At 36.8% G+C, this 19,722-nt stretch overlaps 1 protein-coding gene across 4 annotated transcripts in view; it reads left to right on the top strand.

The window, feature by feature from the left end:
• The window catches only part of RFX3 (regulatory factor X3), a 351,181-nt gene that overhangs the window by 163,859 nt on the left and 167,600 nt on the right, over window positions 1–19,722 (top strand). For 3 of the 4 annotated variants that reach the window (XM_060199778.1, XM_007525730.2, XM_060199779.1), the window contains one exon: window positions 15,000–15,097. The exons of the other annotated variant lie outside the window; for it this stretch is intronic. In XM_060199778.1, coding sequence (XP_060055761.1) covers window positions 15,000–15,097 — 98 coding nt within the window. The remainder of the gene's footprint in view (window positions 1–14,999; window positions 15,098–19,722) is intronic. 4 annotated transcript variants of the gene reach the window in all.

Raw genomic sequence — 19,722 nt, 5'->3', positions numbered from 1 at the left:
GTAGTTATTATTGTTGTTGTCGTTGTTGGATAGGACAGAGAGAAATAGAGAGAGGAGGGGAAGACAGAGAGGAGGAGAGAAAGATAGACACCTGCAGACCTGCTTCACCGCCTGTGAAGCGACTCCCCTGCAGGTGGGGATCCGGGGTTCGAACCGGGATCCTTATGCCGGTCCTTGTGCTTTGCGCCACCTGCTTAACCCGCTGCGCTACAGCCCGACTCCCTGAGACATTACTCTTATATTGACAATGTAACTACTTTTCTTGACTTAAAATATTCCTGTGTTTTAACATTCTTACACAGGTTCTATGTGCAACATGTTTTATCAAAAATGTAAATAGTGCAGATACATCTTGACAAAGTGAAGCTTACTTATCTTCAGACTTTTCACTGAGTACCACTGTAAGTTTTCTTTCAAGGTATCTTTTCTTTCTATCTTTTTTTCTTTTTTTTTTTTATTGGGAGGATTATGGTTTACAGTTAAGAGAAAAATGAAGTAGTTTGTACATGTATAACATTTCTCAGTTTTCCACAATTCAATCCTGTTTAGGTCTTCCCCTGTCAATATGGTCCAGGACCTGATCCCCACCCCTCCCCCTGAATCTTTTACATTGATGCTATTTTTTTTTACATTTATATAACCCAGTCATATTAATTTGGATTTTTCTACATTCATTTCAGAGTAATTCACTGTTCCTTACCTTTGAACTGTAAGGTATTATTTAATACATTGAATTTTAATTTAAAGATAAGAGCAATAGAGCAATTTATACTCATTGAGTAAAGATTGTTGATTGCTTGATTACTGTTTTACCAAAAATATTGTATTCTCTTTCATGCAATGTACTTACTGCATATATGTATGTAAAATACAGTATCGCAGTTGTTTTCATATTTTGATCACTTTTGAAGTAAAATTTGGATTCTAGAACTTGATAGTAGTTATTAAAATTTCAGTAATTATTTATTTTGTAACTTTGAGATTTCTTTTTTGCCTGTTGATATTTTTGGTTCTTATCTACTCTGAACCATAAACATTCTAATTTTTTTAGGAAGGATTAGCTTTCAGTTTCCCAAAAGCCTTACCTTTACCAAGAAATTAAAAACTTACCTGGTGTTTTTTTAACTGAATATATTTCACACGTAATAATGTGTGAATTTAGGGTATTCAGTGATTTTCTTTCATAATTTATGCATTGTGACAGGCTTGTCATTGTAGCAATGACACATTGCACAGTTTTAGCAATAATACTATTTTTGTATATATGATCTCATTAGATTTCTATTGGTTTATTCACTACTTGCTCCAAATTTGTACCCTAAAATAGTATTTCTCCCACCTCCCATACTATGAATTACCATTTGACTTTTCTTTTGTGTTGTCTTTAAACTTAACTTTTTAAGATTTACATGTAATTGCTGTTATAAAGTACTTACTTTTCCGCTCCTTAGTATAATGTGTCCTATGTTCATTCTCTTTGTTGCGAATTGCCATGTAAGTACCTTTCTTATGATTGAATAAATTTAAATAATTACATATATGTATATATGTGTGCATGTATTTATATATATTTATATGTATATATGTATCATTCCCTTTTGCCATTACTAATGGGCAGTTGAGTAGTTTCCACATCTAATCTGAAATGCATAGTGCTGTAGTAAACATGTAAGTATCTTTATATTGTCCAGATCCTGCTTTCATGTCCTCTATGTGTACACCCAGAAATACTCATCTAAAAGGGAGTACAAAGAGTACAAATAAGGGAGAGTGAAGTGGTCCTGCACATAGATCCTTTTTTTGGGGATCCCCCAAAATTCATAGAAATGAAAAATATTGGTAATAAATGCTTTAGAGTCTATCCATTTTCTCTTGATATGTAACAAGATTAGTTACTTAAAACTGTCAATTTGTTATCTGACAATTTCAGGTCAGAAGTTAGAGTGAACTCAACTAGTTTCTCTCTTTTAGGTCTCACAAGACTAATTAAGGTATCCTTGCAATGGGCTTTTATCTAGTGTTCCTGGGGAATAATTCACTTTCAAGTTCATTCAGGTTGTTGACAGAATTCATTTCCTTTTCTTTAATTGCAGGACTGAGGTTTCTGTTTTCTTGCTGGCTGTCAGCTGAGGTCCTTTACTCCTAGTAGCTGCCCCATTACCTCTCATGTTGCACTTCATCTGCAAAGCGAGCATATTAAAGCATCCTTATACTTTGACTCTCTGAGTTCTGCCACCAGATCAGCCAGAGCAGATCTAAACTTTTTTTTTTGTTACTGGGACTTTGCATCTATGTGCTTTTACCTTTCCCAGCATAGTTAACCCCTCCCCTTCCCAACCCCACCTCAACCTCCCAGTCACCCGACCCCCCACAGCTAGCAGAATAATTTAGTTTTAAGGGCTTATGTGGCTATATCAGCCCCACTCTATTTTAAGTTCAGTTCTGCTATATAATATATCATAGTCATGGGAGAGATTTTTTTTTTTATCACATTCATAGGTTATAGGACTATTGATTTGGAATCTGAGGGTGTGGACATTTTTAGAAGTCTGCTTACCACAACACTTGCAGTGTCTAGTATCAATCACTTATAACAAATTCACTATTAAGACAGTTTAGTGGTAATTCTTTTAGTTAGTATATAGAAATCTATATATAAAGAGATAAATTCATTGCTAGAGTCACCGGGGAAGTGCATGTAGTCCTATATGTTCAGTAAGCATAGAGGTCATCAAATCGTGTGAAACTATGTGTGTGTACAAACACACACACATACTATGAAACTATTTGGCTATATAAGATGTATGATTTTGCTAAAAATATAAGTGATATTTACTGTGCTATAGGTTTACTTGACCCTTGCTGTAATAGTGTATGACTGCTATGGGATTTATATAAGATCAATTTATGTATTTATTTATTTACTATAAAGAGGAGAGAGAAAAACAGCACATCACTCTGGCACATGTGGTCCTGGGGACTGAACTCAAGACCTCATGCTTGAGGGTCTGACTCTGTGTCCACTATACCACTTCCCAAGCCAGTGATTTCTAATATTTTATTTAGAGGTTTAGTTCACTAATAAGGTACAGTGAATTAGCTAGTTATTTTTAGTAGAACTTTTAAATTAAGGTTTTGAAAAGATTTGTTTATAAAAAAAATGAGAAAGGATCAATGTGCTGCTACTCAGCTCAAGCATAAGGTTATACTGGGGATTGAATTTGTGACTTAAGGCCTTAACCATGTATGTCGCTGCTCTTAACAGGCTAGCTATCTCCCCGATCCCATTAGCTAAATATTTCTGTTTTAATATGTGACTGAGATGTTAATCTCTCTAAGTGGAAAGTCTTTTGGTTATGGCCTTATTAAATAGAGTATGATTTATAGTGTAGAATAGGTAGCACAGTCTTTATATTGTTTTGTGTTTTACAAAATACCTTGTTTGTGTGCTTTATCCAAAATCTGCTCTTTCTTTCTTTTTTTTTTTTTTTTTGCTTCTAGGGTTATTGCTGGGGCTTAGTGCCTGTGCTACAAATCCACTGCTCCTGGAGGTCGTTTTTTCCCATTTTGTTGCCCTTGTTGTTATCCTCCTCACTGTTGCCATTGATGTTGCGGTTGTTGGATAGGATAGAGAGAAATTGAGAGAGGAGTGGAGACAGAGAAGGGGAAACCTGCTTCACCGCTTGTGAAGTGACCCACCCTGCAGGTGGGGAGCCGGGGACTGGAACCCAGGTCCTTACACCAGTCCTTGTGCTTGGTGCCATGTGCGCTTAATCCACTGTGCTACCACCCGACCCCCCTAACAGATTTTCTATACTTACTTAAATAAATTACTTTAAAATGAAGACCTTATATTGCTGCCTAATATGAAAAACTACTATCAGTAGTGGCAGTACAAAAAAAGTAGAATTATATGCCATAATGCTATAATATGATATATATATATATATGATTAATATATGTCATATTATAAATATAACAGAGAATGACTGAAAGCTAATGGAAAATGGAATAAGTCTCACCTATATAACAATGTTATTCTTTTCTGTGCCCAGGCAGTGGCACACTGAGTTGAGTCTATACATTGCCATGTTCAAGAACCTGGGTTTGAACTCCTACTCCCCACCTGCAGCGGGGGAGGGGGGCACTTCATGAGGATTACAGGTGTCTTTCTCTTTTCCTCTCTTCCTCCTCCTTTCCTCTCAATTTATTTCTGTTTTATGAAATAAAATAGAAGAAAAAAAAGTAAAATCTGGCTGCCAGGAGCAGTGGCTTCATAGTTCCATTACTATGAAGTAGTGGTGACCCTGGTAGCAATAAAAGAAAAGAAAAAAACAAATGAACAAAAATATTGTTGTTCTTTCTATACTTGGGGAGATAGTTGTTTTGTGGAATGAATTCTGTGATTGGCATCAGACCTAGATCACTGCTACCTGTCACTTACCGTATTATACCTTATATTTGTTCTCAAGGCACCGTTTATATAGTAGATTAAATAGCAAACACTTGGGATTTCTGTGAGGATCATATGGTATTACATTGCATGGCACTAATTATAAGCTAGGACTACTGGTTTAATAATCATACATATCTAAAGGTTCTTAATTTTTGTTAATAGTGCTATGGTTACTCAAGTATTAGATTAATAATAATTCATTTTTTTAATTCCCCACACCACCCCAAATGAGTCAGTGTCTGTATTCTCTTGCAAATATGGATCATTATAATAGGTGCTAGGAACAAACATGACACTGCGTATACTTATTCTTGACAGGAAATGCAATCCAAGTTCATATTCTAATGTCTAGTCTGGAGTTGCCAAAGTTTATGTAGAATTAGACTTTATCCATGCTGTTACGCTTATTGATATTTTGTACTTATATAGTTTCATTTATTAGTAAAAAGTCTAGGGGTTTCCAGTTTCAAGAATTTGAGCCTACTACTGCAGTAAAGCTAACACATTAGTTCATTGTCCTTTCTGGTCGCCAGATTGTTACTTAGTGCCGGGCTAGCTTCGCAGGGCGACCAGGGACTCATGGCTGAGCTGGGAAGCAGTATCTCTTTATTCATGTGGAACGCAGTGCAATCTAAGCCATCTCTAATCACAATCCTGTGCTTATATATACTCATCAAGTAGGGTCAAAACAGGATGTGACATAGAGAGGGTGGAGTGAAAAAAGACTGGTGGAAATCAGGGTGTACTAGGAGAGGGGCGGAGCAGAAAGACATCATGAACTAGTGGCATTAAACCAATGCCCTGCAGTCAGGGTCATGCTTAGTTAACAGTGGTTATGTAAATAGAATATAGTGTTAAGCAGGGGGGATTAAATCAATGAAACAGAAGGGGTTTTAGAAGCAGAATTAGAAGCATAACTATTCCTATTTCTTTCCCAAAATATTTATTACCTGGTTTAGTAGAATCTTGTTTTCTACTCCCATGCTAGTCAAGAATTTCTTTGGTATGTAGATGGTAAGTTTTTGTGGATGATTTATTGAACAAATTTGCTTTCAAAGATTACACTATCTATCATATGGTCAGTATTGTATGAGGTTGAGGAGGACCTTACTTATCACTACTTATCAGTCTTCCTATAGCTCCACTTGAAGCTCAAATGTAACAGTACTTCACAGTTTTCTAACAACCTGTCATTGTCTGCAGTCATTAGAGTTTTAGTAAACAATTACTATATTGTTTAAGTTTTGTGTCTAGTTGTAACTTCATTGAAAGAATATACTTTGTGATACTTAATGGATCTGAATGCTCCAGAAACATTATTTATTTAAAGTCTAACCAGAAAAATAAATAATAAACAACTATGCTCCCAAACCTGAGAATTTTTTAAAACAACAGAAGCACTTATATTTCTAACTCAGCTAACATGGAGCCAATGGAGATTTATATTTTTGATGAGGAACTTTCATTTTCTACATAAAGTGACTTCTGTCATTTAAATTGACAGTACACTGTTTTCCAGTAGTCATATGCATCACATTCTTTGAAGTGGAAGGCTACTATTCCTAGAAGATTAAACAGGAACTTTATAATGATCATTGGATGTTCTAGGAAGAACATTGTAAATTAACGTTAAGGATCTAGGGAAGCCTCTTGTTCTTTCCTGGTCCCAGTCTAAGTCACATTATTTTTTACTACCTGTTCTGTCACTTAGCCATGCTTTTTGTTCACTGTGATCCTGTGGTCATAGGGTAAAAAATATCTTTTACCTAAAAATTGCTTTGAAGATTTACAGTGCTTCTAGAATTTTCTCATGTCAAGATTTTATTAAACAGTCTCATGACATGTAGTTTTTTCCTACTTTTTAGCAAAGACTGAGAAAAATCATTTTACTATTATGATTTTTATTTCCATAAGCTTGGCTATTGGGGAAATTACTTTTCCCTTATGCCATTTTCTATTCTTATATCTTTTCCTCCAGCATACCAACACTTTACTCTTTTAGTGGGTCTTTTTTCCTTATTTTTCCTCAGTCCCTTCATTTTCCTATAGTTTTGCTAGTGAAGGTATTGAATGAGTTCCTTTCTCACAGAGTGACTTTTTCTAATTAATTCTGCTGCTTCTCTTGGATGTCTTTCTTCCCCTCTGCCCTTTTGTGAGTAGCTGTTCTAATGAGGCTCCTTCTCCACCTGTTTCAGTTGTGGGCAGTCATATAGCTGCCTCTAACGTAGCTATGCTAATATCCTGTGTTTAAAATCTGCTAAGGGCTTTTTCACATTTCTTGTGGGTCTGCTAAATTCAGCTGAAGACAGTTTTTTGACAGTTCTCACCACTAAAGTTTCAAATGTTTGGTGTTAAGAAGCTAGCCAGACTGCTAGTGGTTGCTGATCTCAGCTGAAATATTTGGTGGCAGCTAAATGTGTGAGGAATGTTTTCATATGAGAAAGCCATTAGAGAACCTGACATAATAGTCTTTTTTTTTTTTTGCAAGAAGACTAGTGTTCTCTTAGAGTAATAAGCTGAACTATTAAAAAAAAAAACATTTCATTTGTTGTTAAAAGGGTTTTGAAGTATGACTCATTTTTATTTTTCTTGAAGCAGCCCTCAAACAACATAAATTTGTCCTCAAATATATACTTATTGATTCTGGTGAGCTAGCACATTTGCCTGTAATATGTCATTTGTTTGGTATTCACTTCTTGTATAAACAAGGATCATTAAAATGTGCAAAAGTAATCAAATGTGTAACACTATATGTGAATAGTAATAAGTAGTGCTTTCACTTACATAGGTATCAGTAAATGATGGTGTTTAATTCACTGGTATCTGTCAGTATAAGTACATTGTTGCCTTTATGTATTTGGAGGGGTAAATATTTTCCCTTCAGTTGACATTTCTGGTACAGAATTTTATTATGTTCAACTTTTTTTCTGTTTTATTTGGGGGAGTGTAGTGGTTTACAGTATAGTTGTTGACACCTAGATCCAACCTTTTATCTCCTCATGAACTCTCTCTCCCAACCCACATCATACATTAGTATCCCAGTACACCTTCTAGTCCATCCCTTATTACTCCTTCCCCAGAATCCTTTGCTTTGGTACAATACACCATCATACCCAGTCCAAGATTCACCTTATGTTTTCCCTTATTGTCATTACTTCTTAATTTCTACCTATGAGTGAGATCATCCAGTATTCATCTTTCTTTTCCTGGCTTATTTCATTCAACATGATAGTTTTAAGGTCTGTCCAAAAGGTTGCAAAGGAGATAGCTTCATCCTTTTTTTTTTTTTTTTTTTTTTTGTAATGCATTATCATCTTTTTAAACAGCTGCATAGATTCCATTGGGTGTGTGTATATACTATAATATTCTTAGATTTTCATCTGTCATTTGGCTTCTGGGTTGCTTCCAAGTTTTGGACTATTGTAAATTGTGCTGCTATAAACATAGTTGTGCATAGGTCTTTTCAGATAAATCTCTTAACAGGTTCAACTTCATTTCTGTGAATATTCTGATGTACTGTACAACCTTTTTAGAAATTAAACCAGGTCGTTTTATTTATTGAATAACTCCCTATAGAATTTTTAATTTTTTCCTGATAATTCCACCTTTGTCCATCTCTTTTCAATTCACATTTTGATTACTCTGTTGCATATTAAAATTTAAAATTGGTGTGTTTTGTTCATTCTTTCCTGCATACTCATATTGGGAAGAACAATGAAATTAAGAGAAAATTAACTTCCTTAGAGTCTGTGATTACCTGCTTCTTCTCCCCTTAAAGACTTGGAAATGGTTGGCAATAGAATGTGGCAATTAAAAAAAAGTCATTGGGAACAGTAATAAAATGCCCAGAAAAATGATTCTGGTTTCCCTGTCTCAATAATGTGGGGAATAAAATCATAATAATTTGTAAATATTTGAACAGAAATTAATGTAGCGTAAGTACAGTATTAATAATTTATGAGCAAGTTTGCATCATAGTCCACAATTTTTAGAATTAGAAAGTTCCATAGAGTTCATTAAATTCTTTTACCTCTGGTTTTAATGACACATTAAAGGGCAGTTAAAAATATTGCTTTGCTTCACACTGATTAGAATAATCATTCCTTCATGGTTTCATTATATTAAAAATTATATGCTTTTCCTCAGTTAGAAGGTACTATAGAATGTGTAAATATTCATTGGACTTTCTCTTTCTAGTTGCAGGGCATTGTTTGATTGTTTATTACTAAATATTTACACGTGTTGCCACTAGGACTTGACACACCCCATGGAGCACACTTCTTGTTCTATATGAAGTTTTGGATTTGAGCCATGGTACCACTTGGGGGTATTATGGACAGCACTGGGAAAGTTCTATGGATTTTGTACCAGTACTGTGGTCTCTCTCCTATCTTTGTTGCTGTTTCTTCCTTCCTGCCCTCACCCCCTTTCAAAAACATAAAGAATAAAAAATTGGACCAGAAAATACTGGTCTGCAGCATTTTACATAAGCAAGGCCCTGAGTTCATCCCCTCCCACCCCAGTGCAACATTAAACAATATTTGACATGAACAAACAGCAAAGATCTCAGACAGCAAAGGTAAGCAATCACAACTGAGTCAATTAGAAAAAAAGAGCATCAGAGAGACCCAGAAGTCGGCAGGAAAGAGGAAATAGCCAAAATCAGGGCAGAAATTAATGAAGCAGAAACCAGAAAGATAATCCAAGAGATTAATAAAACAATTTTTAAAATTGTATTCACTAAAAGAGAGAAATGAAGGATGAAAGAGATGGAAAGAGAGGGAGAATAGAAGAAGCAGGGCTCTCTAAGGTGTCGTGCTGGAGATCAAGCTTGGTACCTAACACTGACAAAACATATACTTTACCCACCAAATTACTCAAGCCCCTGCATTCCATTCTATTGCTCTATTGCTGGATCTGCTTGACTTTATTTTGAGGCTGAACAAACTATTTTTGTGGTTCTCCAGTTCACATTTACTTATAAAGCCTCACTAAATAAAAGATGAGAAAGAGAGACAGAAACAGAGAGACTGATAGGTAGAGAGAGATTGAGAGAAAGGGAATTTAGTAACAAACTCTCAACTGGAAAAGGTGCCTGGGAAATAGGTTAGATAGTAGAGTGCAAGATTTGCATATATGAGGCTGCTGGTTCCTCATATACTGGAGTAGTGCTCCGGCATTTCTCACATGTGAAACTCTTCTCGTATAAATTAAATAAAAATAAATCTAAATATATATTTAATATATTTATAAATATGTATATGTAAATAAATACATATATTCTCTCTGTACATATATTCTCAATAAAAGGCTTTCAAAGATCTTAAGTTCTTATTGGCAAAGTAAGACCTGATAGTTTTTCCTTTCTTTCTCTTTAGGTTTCTGTTTGTTTGTTTGTTTGGTCTTACTTTCTCCACTGTCATACCCTTGAAAGCAATATGCCATTAGACTATAAGCACTTTGTGAAATTCTCCTTCCCCCCATCAAGAACTCTTTTATTCTAGTTTCTAGTGGCTGATTGAAGTACCATAAGTACTGGATAATAATTAAGTATATCCTCCAAAATATGCTTTAATTCAGTGTTTTCCCCACTTTAGTTGGTCTTCCATTTGCTTTGTAAATTCCTTAGGTAATTATGGGAAAATATACTGTTTGTTTTTTTGCATGGTGATCAAAGGATTTATATATTTCTGTCCTTGACGAGTTAGTTAGCATCTACCCAGGCTTTATTTCCTAGTTTCTGAGTCTTTCTGAATTTAATTTCTACTTTAATTATAGAATCTCGCTACTTCAGAGAACCCTGGAATATTTATTGTACATAACTATGGTTTTAAATCAGGGAGAGTATAAATATGAAATTTGCACAGAGGTAGGATACAAATCACTGTTTTTTTTTTGAAATACTTAATAACACCACTAAATACTCAAGATATAATTGTCATGTATGCTATATAATACCATCTGTATTTAATCATTTTGTATCCTCACAAAATTTCTTGTGTTAATGTAGACAGGATTCTTATTTTATGCTCAAAATCATTTTTACTGAGAGTAAATTGACTATCTCAACATACCAATATCTAGAGTCTGAACCCTATCTGTGTAAATCACTTCTAATTCCAAATTAGCGATTTTGACATCTTACTGTATTGATCTCCATGAAGAAAGCCAATTGAGAATTAAGTACTAAACCATATGCCACCATCTGTATTAATGAGTCCCAAGAGAGTTAATGGAAAGGAATAGTACCTCTTGGGGAAAAAATAAGTCGGAGGAGACTTTTTTAGAGAAAATAAATTTTTAATCAAGACTGAGAGGAAGTAGTGAATTTTTATTGCTTGATGAGAATTTATATGGAGCAAACAACATGAGTTATGAGAAGGTAGCAGGAATGTGCTGAATTGTAATGGATAATTATGAAGTAGCACAGAAGGGTTGTGTTTGAAAATACCCATAAAGGTTTAGATGATATTTATAAGATTTCCTCCTTCACTCATGAAGAAAGTTTTGGTGCTCTAGTATCTTTCTTTGTCTCTCTCTGTCAATCAGAAAAAAAAAAAAATTTTGTCTCAGAGCAGTGAAACTTGGGATGACTCAAAGTAAATAAATAGTTGGAATATGTTCCCTTGCTCTATATTTCATCAAACATTTGTGTTAGATAGCCATTTTTCCCTTCTAGAAGTATATTTTCAGAATTTACCAATGCGGCCATCTGGACCTGGAGTCTCCTCAGCAGGAACAAATTCAGTTTCATATACTATGCTTATATGTATATATAAGCTTTCTATCTTTATGTACATACATATGCCTGCACATATGAAGACTTTTGGGGGTCAGTTCTGGTAATTTGTATCTTTTTTGAATTTTTTATTTATTATTGGATAGAGACAGAAATTTAGAAGAAAAAGGGGAGATAAGAGAGGGGAAGAGAGACACCTGAACTCTACTTCACCACACATGAAGCTTTCCCCCTGAAGGTGGCGACCAAGGGCTTGAGCTCAAATCCATGCATACTGTAGTGTGCATGCTTAACCAGGGGTGCCACTGCCAGGCCCCAATTTCTGTCTCTGCTAAGGCCCCTAACTCTACATGTTTTGTAATTTTTTTCTTTTCTTTTCCTTTCTCCTTCTCCTCATACCTGTAATCTATAAATATTTAAATTTGTCGACATTAAGTTACATTAGTAATCTTACCTTATCCTTCCCTTCCCTTCCCTTTCTTTTCCTTTCCCTTTATATTTATTTGTTTGTTTGTTTTGCCTCTAGAGTTATTGCTGGGCTCGGTGCCTGCACTAGGAATCCACTGCTCCTGGAGGCTATTTTTCCCTTTTGTTGCCCTTGTTATCATTGTTGTTATCATTATTGTTGTTATTGCTCTCATTGTTGGCTAGGACAGAGAGAAATCAAGAAAGGAGGGAGAGGGAAATATAGAGGACACCTGCAGTACTGCTTCACCACCTGTGAAGCGACCCCCTTTGCCGGTGGGGATCTGGGGACTGGAACCGGGATCCTTAAGCAAGTCCTTTTGCTTTGCTCCATGTGCGCTTAACCTGCTGTGCTACTGTCTGGACCCCTGCCCCGCCCTGCCTATTTTTTTCCCCTTCCCTTCCCTTCCCTTCCCTTCCTTCCCTTCCCTTCCCTTCCCTTCCCTTCCCTTCCCTTTCTTTTCTTTTCCTTTCTTTTCTTTTTTTCTTTTCCTTCTTTTCCCTCCCTTCTTTTCTTTTTTTCTTGTCCCCCCTCTCCCTGTATCCCCCCCCTCATTATTTCTCATTATTTCATTTTATAAGGTTATTGCTCAGTGCCTACGCAATGAATCCACTGCTCTTAATGACCACTGTTCATGCATTGCTGTCTGACTGACAAAAGAAATACTTAAAACTGGGGTGGGACAGTAGCATACCTGTAGATTGCATATGTTATTAGTAATAACAAGGGTTCAAGCCTTCCTGGCTCCTGGTTCCCACCTGCAGGAGGGAAGCATCACAAGTAGTGGAGCAGTACTACAGATGCCTGCCTTTCCCCCCCCCCCTTTCTCTCTCATTCTCTCTTTCTTTTCCTCTTCCCTCTCCCTTTCTATTGCTACACATTCTTCCAGGAGTAGTGGATTTTTCTGTGCAGGCAATGAACCCCAGTGATAGCATGGGTGGCAAAATTTATATATATCCCTCTGAAAATTTTCATGTAGTTTTAGTATAATTCAGTTCAAATAACTCCTTAACTTCCCAAATAAATTCTTCCATGAACTTTTAAGTGTTTATAAATATTTGGAAATTTCCCAGTATTTTTAATCTTAGTTGTCACTGTGCTTCACCACTGTTGGCTGACTTTCTCAGATAGAAGGAGAGAGATGATTGGGGGGTGGGGGTACTCCACAGCATGAAAACTTCCTCCAATGTGGTGGATCCCAGGTTTGAATTAGTGGAGCTCGTGGCCAAGCAGGTACACTACCCAAGTGAGCTATTTTGATACCCATTTCCATTATATTTTTGCCTCTGATTTCAAATTACTTTATTTTAGATCATAAATTACACTTCTTTATTTTAGTTTTTTAAGTGAGAATTTTTCATTGTTATTTTTATTGTTGTAGTTGTTACCAGAGTTTCATTGCTCTGGACTATCTTTTTCAAATAGACAGTGGGAGAGAGATGTAAAGACACCACATTATAGAAGGCTCCCTGGGCTTGAAAACCAGACTGATCCTGAGTCATGCTCCTGGCAGTCAAGTGCACTATCCATGTGAACTTCTTTCCTTTCAGAACATGTTTTACTCTAGAGCATCTGAAGTTCTTTTCTATGTGTTTTTGTGTATTGATTATTTCATAATCATATGAAAGCCGTTTAGGTGAAATTAGTTGATAATTTCTATATCCTTGTCTTCAGGGAGGAGTTACCTGTCAGTTATAGAAAGAGGAATGTTGAAATTTCCAACTTGTAACTGTAAGGTAGCTTATTTTGCTTTTTGCTTATTTTTTTCAACATTTCTTAGTTTCTAAGATTGATAGGATCTATTTTTTTTTTACTGATACATCTCTTGATAAAATAGCTTTTATTGTCTTTGATCATATTCTATCTGGTCTAATTTGAATGGTATTAACTATTCCATCTCACGTTTTTTTTTTTCTTTTCTTTTTGGACTTTAGGGTTATCTCAGTGTACTGGCACTACAAATCCACTGCTCCTAGAGGCCATTTTTTCTATCTTATTGGGTAAGACAAATAGAAATTGAGACAGGAGGGGGAGATAGAGACTGGGGGAGAAAGATAGACACCTGCACATCTGCTCTGATACTTGTAAGCTCCCCCCTACCCCCGCACATGGGCACAAGGCCTAAAACCTGTATCCTTGCATGGGTCCTAGTGCTTAGTACTATGTGCATTTATCCGAGTGTGCTACCCCCCCCACACCTTTTTTTTTTTTTGGCAAAGCTCACCTTTGACAATTATTTTAAAACTGTATGTATCTACACATGTAAATCGCATTCTTGTTGAGACTACATAGATAGAGCTCATAATTTGAGGTCAGGTGGTGGTGCCCTCAGTGGTATACAGACATTTTCATACAAAAGGACTTGGGTTCAAACTCAAGATCTGCACCTATGGCAGAAAAGTTCTAGGAGTAAGTGCCTCTTTTTCTTCTCTCCCTATCTCCTCTTTCAGGCTCTCCACTTTTCTTTGTCTCTGTCTAAAAAAGAAAAGAAAAGGCCAACAGGAGCAGTGGATTTTTCTTGCACACACTGAGCCCCAGCAATAACAGAAAAGTTCACAATTTTACCCATTTGAAGCCTTATGTATAGTTACCAACAAGATTGCATTTGATCCCTGCATCTTGTCATTTGTTTTCTGTTTGTCCCAACTGTGAGGACACATTGGAATCACCAGGGATATTTGAACAATGACTAGATTTTCAGTGATATTAAGAATTTCTCTATGGTTGATACGTGATATCACCATTGTGTTCATGTCAGAAGTAATTCTTTCCCTTAGAATCAAGTTGAATTGTTTTCCTATAAATTGATGTAATCTGCAACTGCTTTTAAAGAATTCTGTAAAGGAAAAAGTGGGGTGGGGGGGAGGTCCAGTGACAGTCATTTATCCTTGTCATTTACATGACAAGTACATGGGATTTACTAAACATCTTTTCTTTTCTTTAAATTTCCTTATTGGGGAATTAATGTTTGACATTTGACAGTAAATACAATAGTTTGTACATGCATAACATTTCCCATTTTCCATATAACAATACAACCCCTACTAGGTCCTCTGTCATCCTCTTTGGACCTATATAACATCTTTTCTTAGCTGGAGTGTTTTAAAGTTTCCACCATGACATTTTCTAAGTCAGGTAGAACAAATTTCATATTTATTCAAGTAAATTTATTGCTTTCAGCAAATTCACCTTACACATTGTGTGTGTGTGTGTGTGTGTGTGTGTTTATGTTATACAGTTTGTTCAGGGTCAATGCCACATGAAGACCCAGCACACAACACCTTTCTCTTGAAATTGGCGTGGGTCTAATCTCTCCATCGTCCCGGTTTGTTTCTCAGGTCCAGCAGGTCCAGACTGTGCAGCAAGTACAACATGTGTATCCAGCTCAGGTGCAGTATGTGGAAGGCAGCGACACCGTCTATACCAATGGAGCAATGTAAGTGTATGCACAGGCGTCCTTTCCAGTCTGCTTGCTGGGCTAGAGGAAAATCAGATCCCTTTTCACCTGTCCTACTATTTCCAAATTCTCTCCTTGTTTCCACGGTAAAGTTTTACTACAACACTTATTAAAATCAAGTTGGTGCTTCAGGCTTTGTCTGCATTTGCTAAGGCTATGTGCTTATTTTCCTCTCACTTAGCCTTCTAGTATGCAAAATATTTAAGTTATGACCTTTAATCATTTTCCCCAGGTTGACAATCACATAATCCTCAATGGTGATCTCTATATTTTGATAATAACTCCCTAAATAATGATTTTTTAAATAAATGAGGTCATTATTGTACACATATTTGTAGAGTTAACATGCAGCTAGTACTTTTTTTCTTTATTATTATTATTATTATATAAGAAAGGATAAATTAACAAAGCCATAGGGCAGGAGGGGTACAAATCCACACAATTCCTACCACCCAATCTCCATATCACACCCCCTCCCCTGATAGCTTTCCCATTCTTTATCCCTATGGGAGCATGGACCCAGGGTCATTGTGGGTTGTAGAAGGTGGAAGGTCTGGCTTCTGTAATTGCTTCCCCACTGAACATGGGCGTTGACTGGTCGGTCCATACTCCCAGTCTGCCTCTCTCTTTCCCTAGTAGGGTGTGTCTCTGGGGAAGCAGAGCTCCAGGACACATTGGTGGGGTCTTCAGTCCAGGGAAGCCTGTCCTGCATCCTGATGACATCTGGAACCAGGTGACTGAAAAGAGAGTTAACATACAAAGCCAAACAAATTGTTGAGCAATCATGGACCCAAAGCTTAGAATAGTGGAGAGGAAGTGTTAGGGGGATACTCACTGCAAACTCTAGTGTACTTCTGCTTTCAGGTATATATTTTGCAGTAGTTTATGGGTACATGTGAACATATGCTCTCTCTCACAGAAACTGGTATATATCTAGGTTTTGGGACTTTGTTAGAAAGTGAACCACCTGAGATGGAATTAGAGTATACTATGAAAGGAAAGGTCTCACCTGAGTAATGAAGCTGAAGGTTGTCATTCCACATGTGAAGTCTCTGGACACAGTCTGAAGTGAAGCATGTTGAGGTGGCCATCGTTGCGTTGATTAGGTTGTGATCGGTAGATGCAATATTATTTGATATGGATTGTGAGAGGCATATGGGAAAGTGGGCCCTATCCAAGGGTTCCAGGACTGGGGGAAGTAGAGGCTCTATAGTGGAGATGTGAGGTTCCTGCTGTCTTAGGGATCCAAAAGACAATCGATAGTTAATGTTATCATCACATTATTTGGTAATTGGGTTAACTTTGAAAAAGCCTCCTGTTAGCATTTGCTGTACAGTACCCAGTCTCTTGTATATAGCTGTGCTATTGGTTGCTTCTGATCTACTTGGTCTAGGCTTTTGAGAGAGTCCGCATATCAAATACACAGCCTATATATTAAAAAGATTCAGTCTGTGTTTTAAAAAACTTCGAGACATACAATTAATTTTCCCCCCTCATATTAATTAATTAGTGATTTATATGACTACATTTTACTAGGAATGTACGTAAACACCATTCCCACCACCAAAGGACTGTGACCATCCCTCCCACCCACTCCCACCCCCCACTGGCCCAGGAAGCTGCATGTCTACCCCTCACCACAGGGTTTTTACTTTGGTGCCCTACTTACAATTTGGTCAGGTCCTGCTTTTAGTTTCCCTTTCAGATCTTCTTTCTCAACTTCTGTTGATGAGTGGGATCATCCCATACTCATCTTTATCTTTCTGACTTAGCTCACTTAACAGAATTCCTTCTAGCTCTGTCCAAGATGGGTCAGAGAAGGTGGGTTCATTGTTCTTGATAGCTGCATAGTATTCCATTGTGTATACATACCACAGCTTTCTCAGCCACTCATCTGTTGTTGGGCACCTGGGTTGCTTCCAGGTTTTAGCTATGATGAATTGTGCTGCTATGAACATAGGAGTACACACCTCTTTTTGGTTGGGTGTTATGGAGTCCTTGGGGTATAACCCCAGGAGAAGAATTACTGGATCATATGGAAGGTCCATGTCTAGCCTTGTGAGAGTTTTCCAGACTGCTCTCCACAGAGGTTGGACCAATTTACATTCCCACCAGCAATGTAAAAGGGTTCCTCTGTCCTCACAACCTCTCCAGCATTTGTTGCTGTTGTCCTTTTTGATGTATGCCATTCTTACAGGAGTGAGGTGTTATCTCAATGTTGTCTCAATTTGCATTTCTCTGACAATCAGTGACCTAGAGCAGTTTTTCATATGTTTGTTAGCCTTTTGGATCTCCTCTGAGGTGAATGTTTTATTCATATCCTCTACCCATTTTTGGGTGGGGTCATTTGCTTTTTTAGGTGCTAATTTTGCTGAGCTCTTTATATATTATGGTGATTAGTTTCTTGTCTGATGTATGGCATGTGAAGATCTTTTCCTATTCTGTGAGGGGTCTCTTTGTTTGTTTAATAGTTTCTTTGTATGTACAGAAGCTTTTCAATTTGATGTAGTCCCATTGGTTTGTTTCTGCTTTAGTCTTCCTTGCTGTTGGGTTTGATTCATCAAAGATGTCCTTGAGGTGTAGGTGGGAAACTGTTTTACCAATGTTTTCTTCTAAGTATTTGATTGTTTCTGGTCTGACATCCACGTCTTTCATCCATTTGGAGTTGATTTTTGTTTCTGGTGAGATAAAGTGGTTCAGTTTCATTCTTCTGCATGTTACAACGCAGTTTTCCCAGCACCATTTATTGAAGAGACCCTGCTTCTTCCATTTAATGCTTTGGGCCCCCTTATCAAAGATTAGATGTCCATAGGTGTGGGGATTTATTTCTGGGCTTTCGATTCTGTTCCACTGGTCTGTGTGCCTATTTTTGTTCCAGTACCATGCTGTTTTGATGACAATGGCTTTATAATATAGTTTAAAGTCTGGGAGTGTGATGCCTCCATTTCTGTTTCTTTTCCTCAAGATGGTTTTGGAAATTCTAGGTGTTTTCAGGTTCCAAATAAATGATTGTAGTGTTTGTTCTATTCTCTTAAAGAAGCTTGGTGGAACTTTGATGGGTATTGCATTAAATTTGTATATGGCTCTGGGGAGAATATTCATTTTGATGATATTTATTCTTCCAATCCATGAGCATGGGATATCTTTCCATTTCTTGGTATCAGTTTCTATTTCCTTGAGTAGCGACTCATAGTTTTCAGTATACAAGTCTTTCACTTCTTTGGTCAACTTTATTCCTAGGTATTTGATTGATTTTGCTGAAATAGTAAGTGGGAGTTTTTTCTGGATGTCTTCTTCTTCAGATTTAGTGTTTTCATAAAGAAATGCCACTGATTTTTGTACATTGATTTTGTAGCCTGATGCCTTGCTATATTGCCTAATAACTTCCAGTAGTTTTCTGCTGGATTCTTTAGGTTTTTCTATGTATACTGTCATATCATCTGCAAAGAGTGAGAGCTTGACTTCTTCCCTTCCAATCTGTATTCCTTTGATTTCTTTCTCTTGCCTGATTGCTATGGCAAGAACCTCCAATACTATGTTGAAGAGTAACGATGACAGTGGACAGCCCTGTCTAGTCCCCGATCTGAGGGGGAATGCTTTCAGCTTCTGTCCATTGAGTATGATGTTGGCTGTAGGTTTGCTATATATAGACTCCACTATCTTGAGGAATTTCCCATCTATTCCCATTTTTTGTAGAGTTTTGAGCATGAATGGGTGTTGGATCTTGTCAAAGGCTTTCTCTGCATCTATTGAGATAATCATGTGGTTTTTGGCTTTGCTTTTATTGATGTGGTGAATGACATTGATTGACTTACGGATGTTGAACCAGCCTTGCATTCCTGGGATGAATCCCACTTGGTCGTGATAAACAATCTTTTTGATATGTTGCTGTATCCGGTTGGCCAAGATCTTGTTTAATATTTTGGCATCTATGTTCATCAGAGATATTGGTCTGTAGTTTTCCTTTTTTGTTGTGTCCTTATCAGCTTTTGGTATCAGGGTGATGTTGGCTTCATAGAAGGTGGATGGGAGTATTCCTGTTTCTTCAATCTTATGGAAAAGCTTGAGAAGTATGGGTACTAACTGTTTCCTGAAAGTTTTGTAGAATTCGCTTGTGAAGCCATCTGGTCCAGGACTTTTGTTGTTGGTGAGATTCTTAATAACGGTTTCAATTTCTTTGTCTGTGATTGGTGCATTTAGATTTTGTAGTTCTTCTTGGTTCAGTTTTGGAAGGGCATATGTTTCTAGGAATTGTTCCATTTCTTCCAGATTCTCTAGCTTGGTGGTGTATAGTTCTTTATAGAAGTTTCGCAGGATTCTCTGGATTTCTGTGGTGTCAGTTGTGATATCTCCTCCATCGTTTACAATTCTATTAATTTGAATCTTCTCTTTTTTGTTTGGTGAGTCTGGCTAGGGGTTTGTCAATTTTGATTAATCTTTCAAAGAACCAACATTTGGCTTAATTGATCTTTTGTATGGTTATTTTATTTTCGATGTTATTTACTTCTGCTCTAATTTTAGTGATTTCTGTCCTTCTGGTTGCTTTATATTTTATTTTTTTAATTAGCTAGGTGGAGGAGGAACGGGAGAGTCTGTAGAGGAGG

Source organism: Erinaceus europaeus, chromosome 10 (genome assembly GCF_950295315.1).
Source record: "Erinaceus europaeus chromosome 10, mEriEur2.1, whole genome shotgun sequence".
In the NCBI taxonomy this organism is placed as follows: domain Eukaryota; kingdom Metazoa; phylum Chordata; class Mammalia; order Eulipotyphla; family Erinaceidae; genus Erinaceus; species Erinaceus europaeus.
This window is presented reverse-complemented; position numbering and strand designations above follow the sequence as displayed.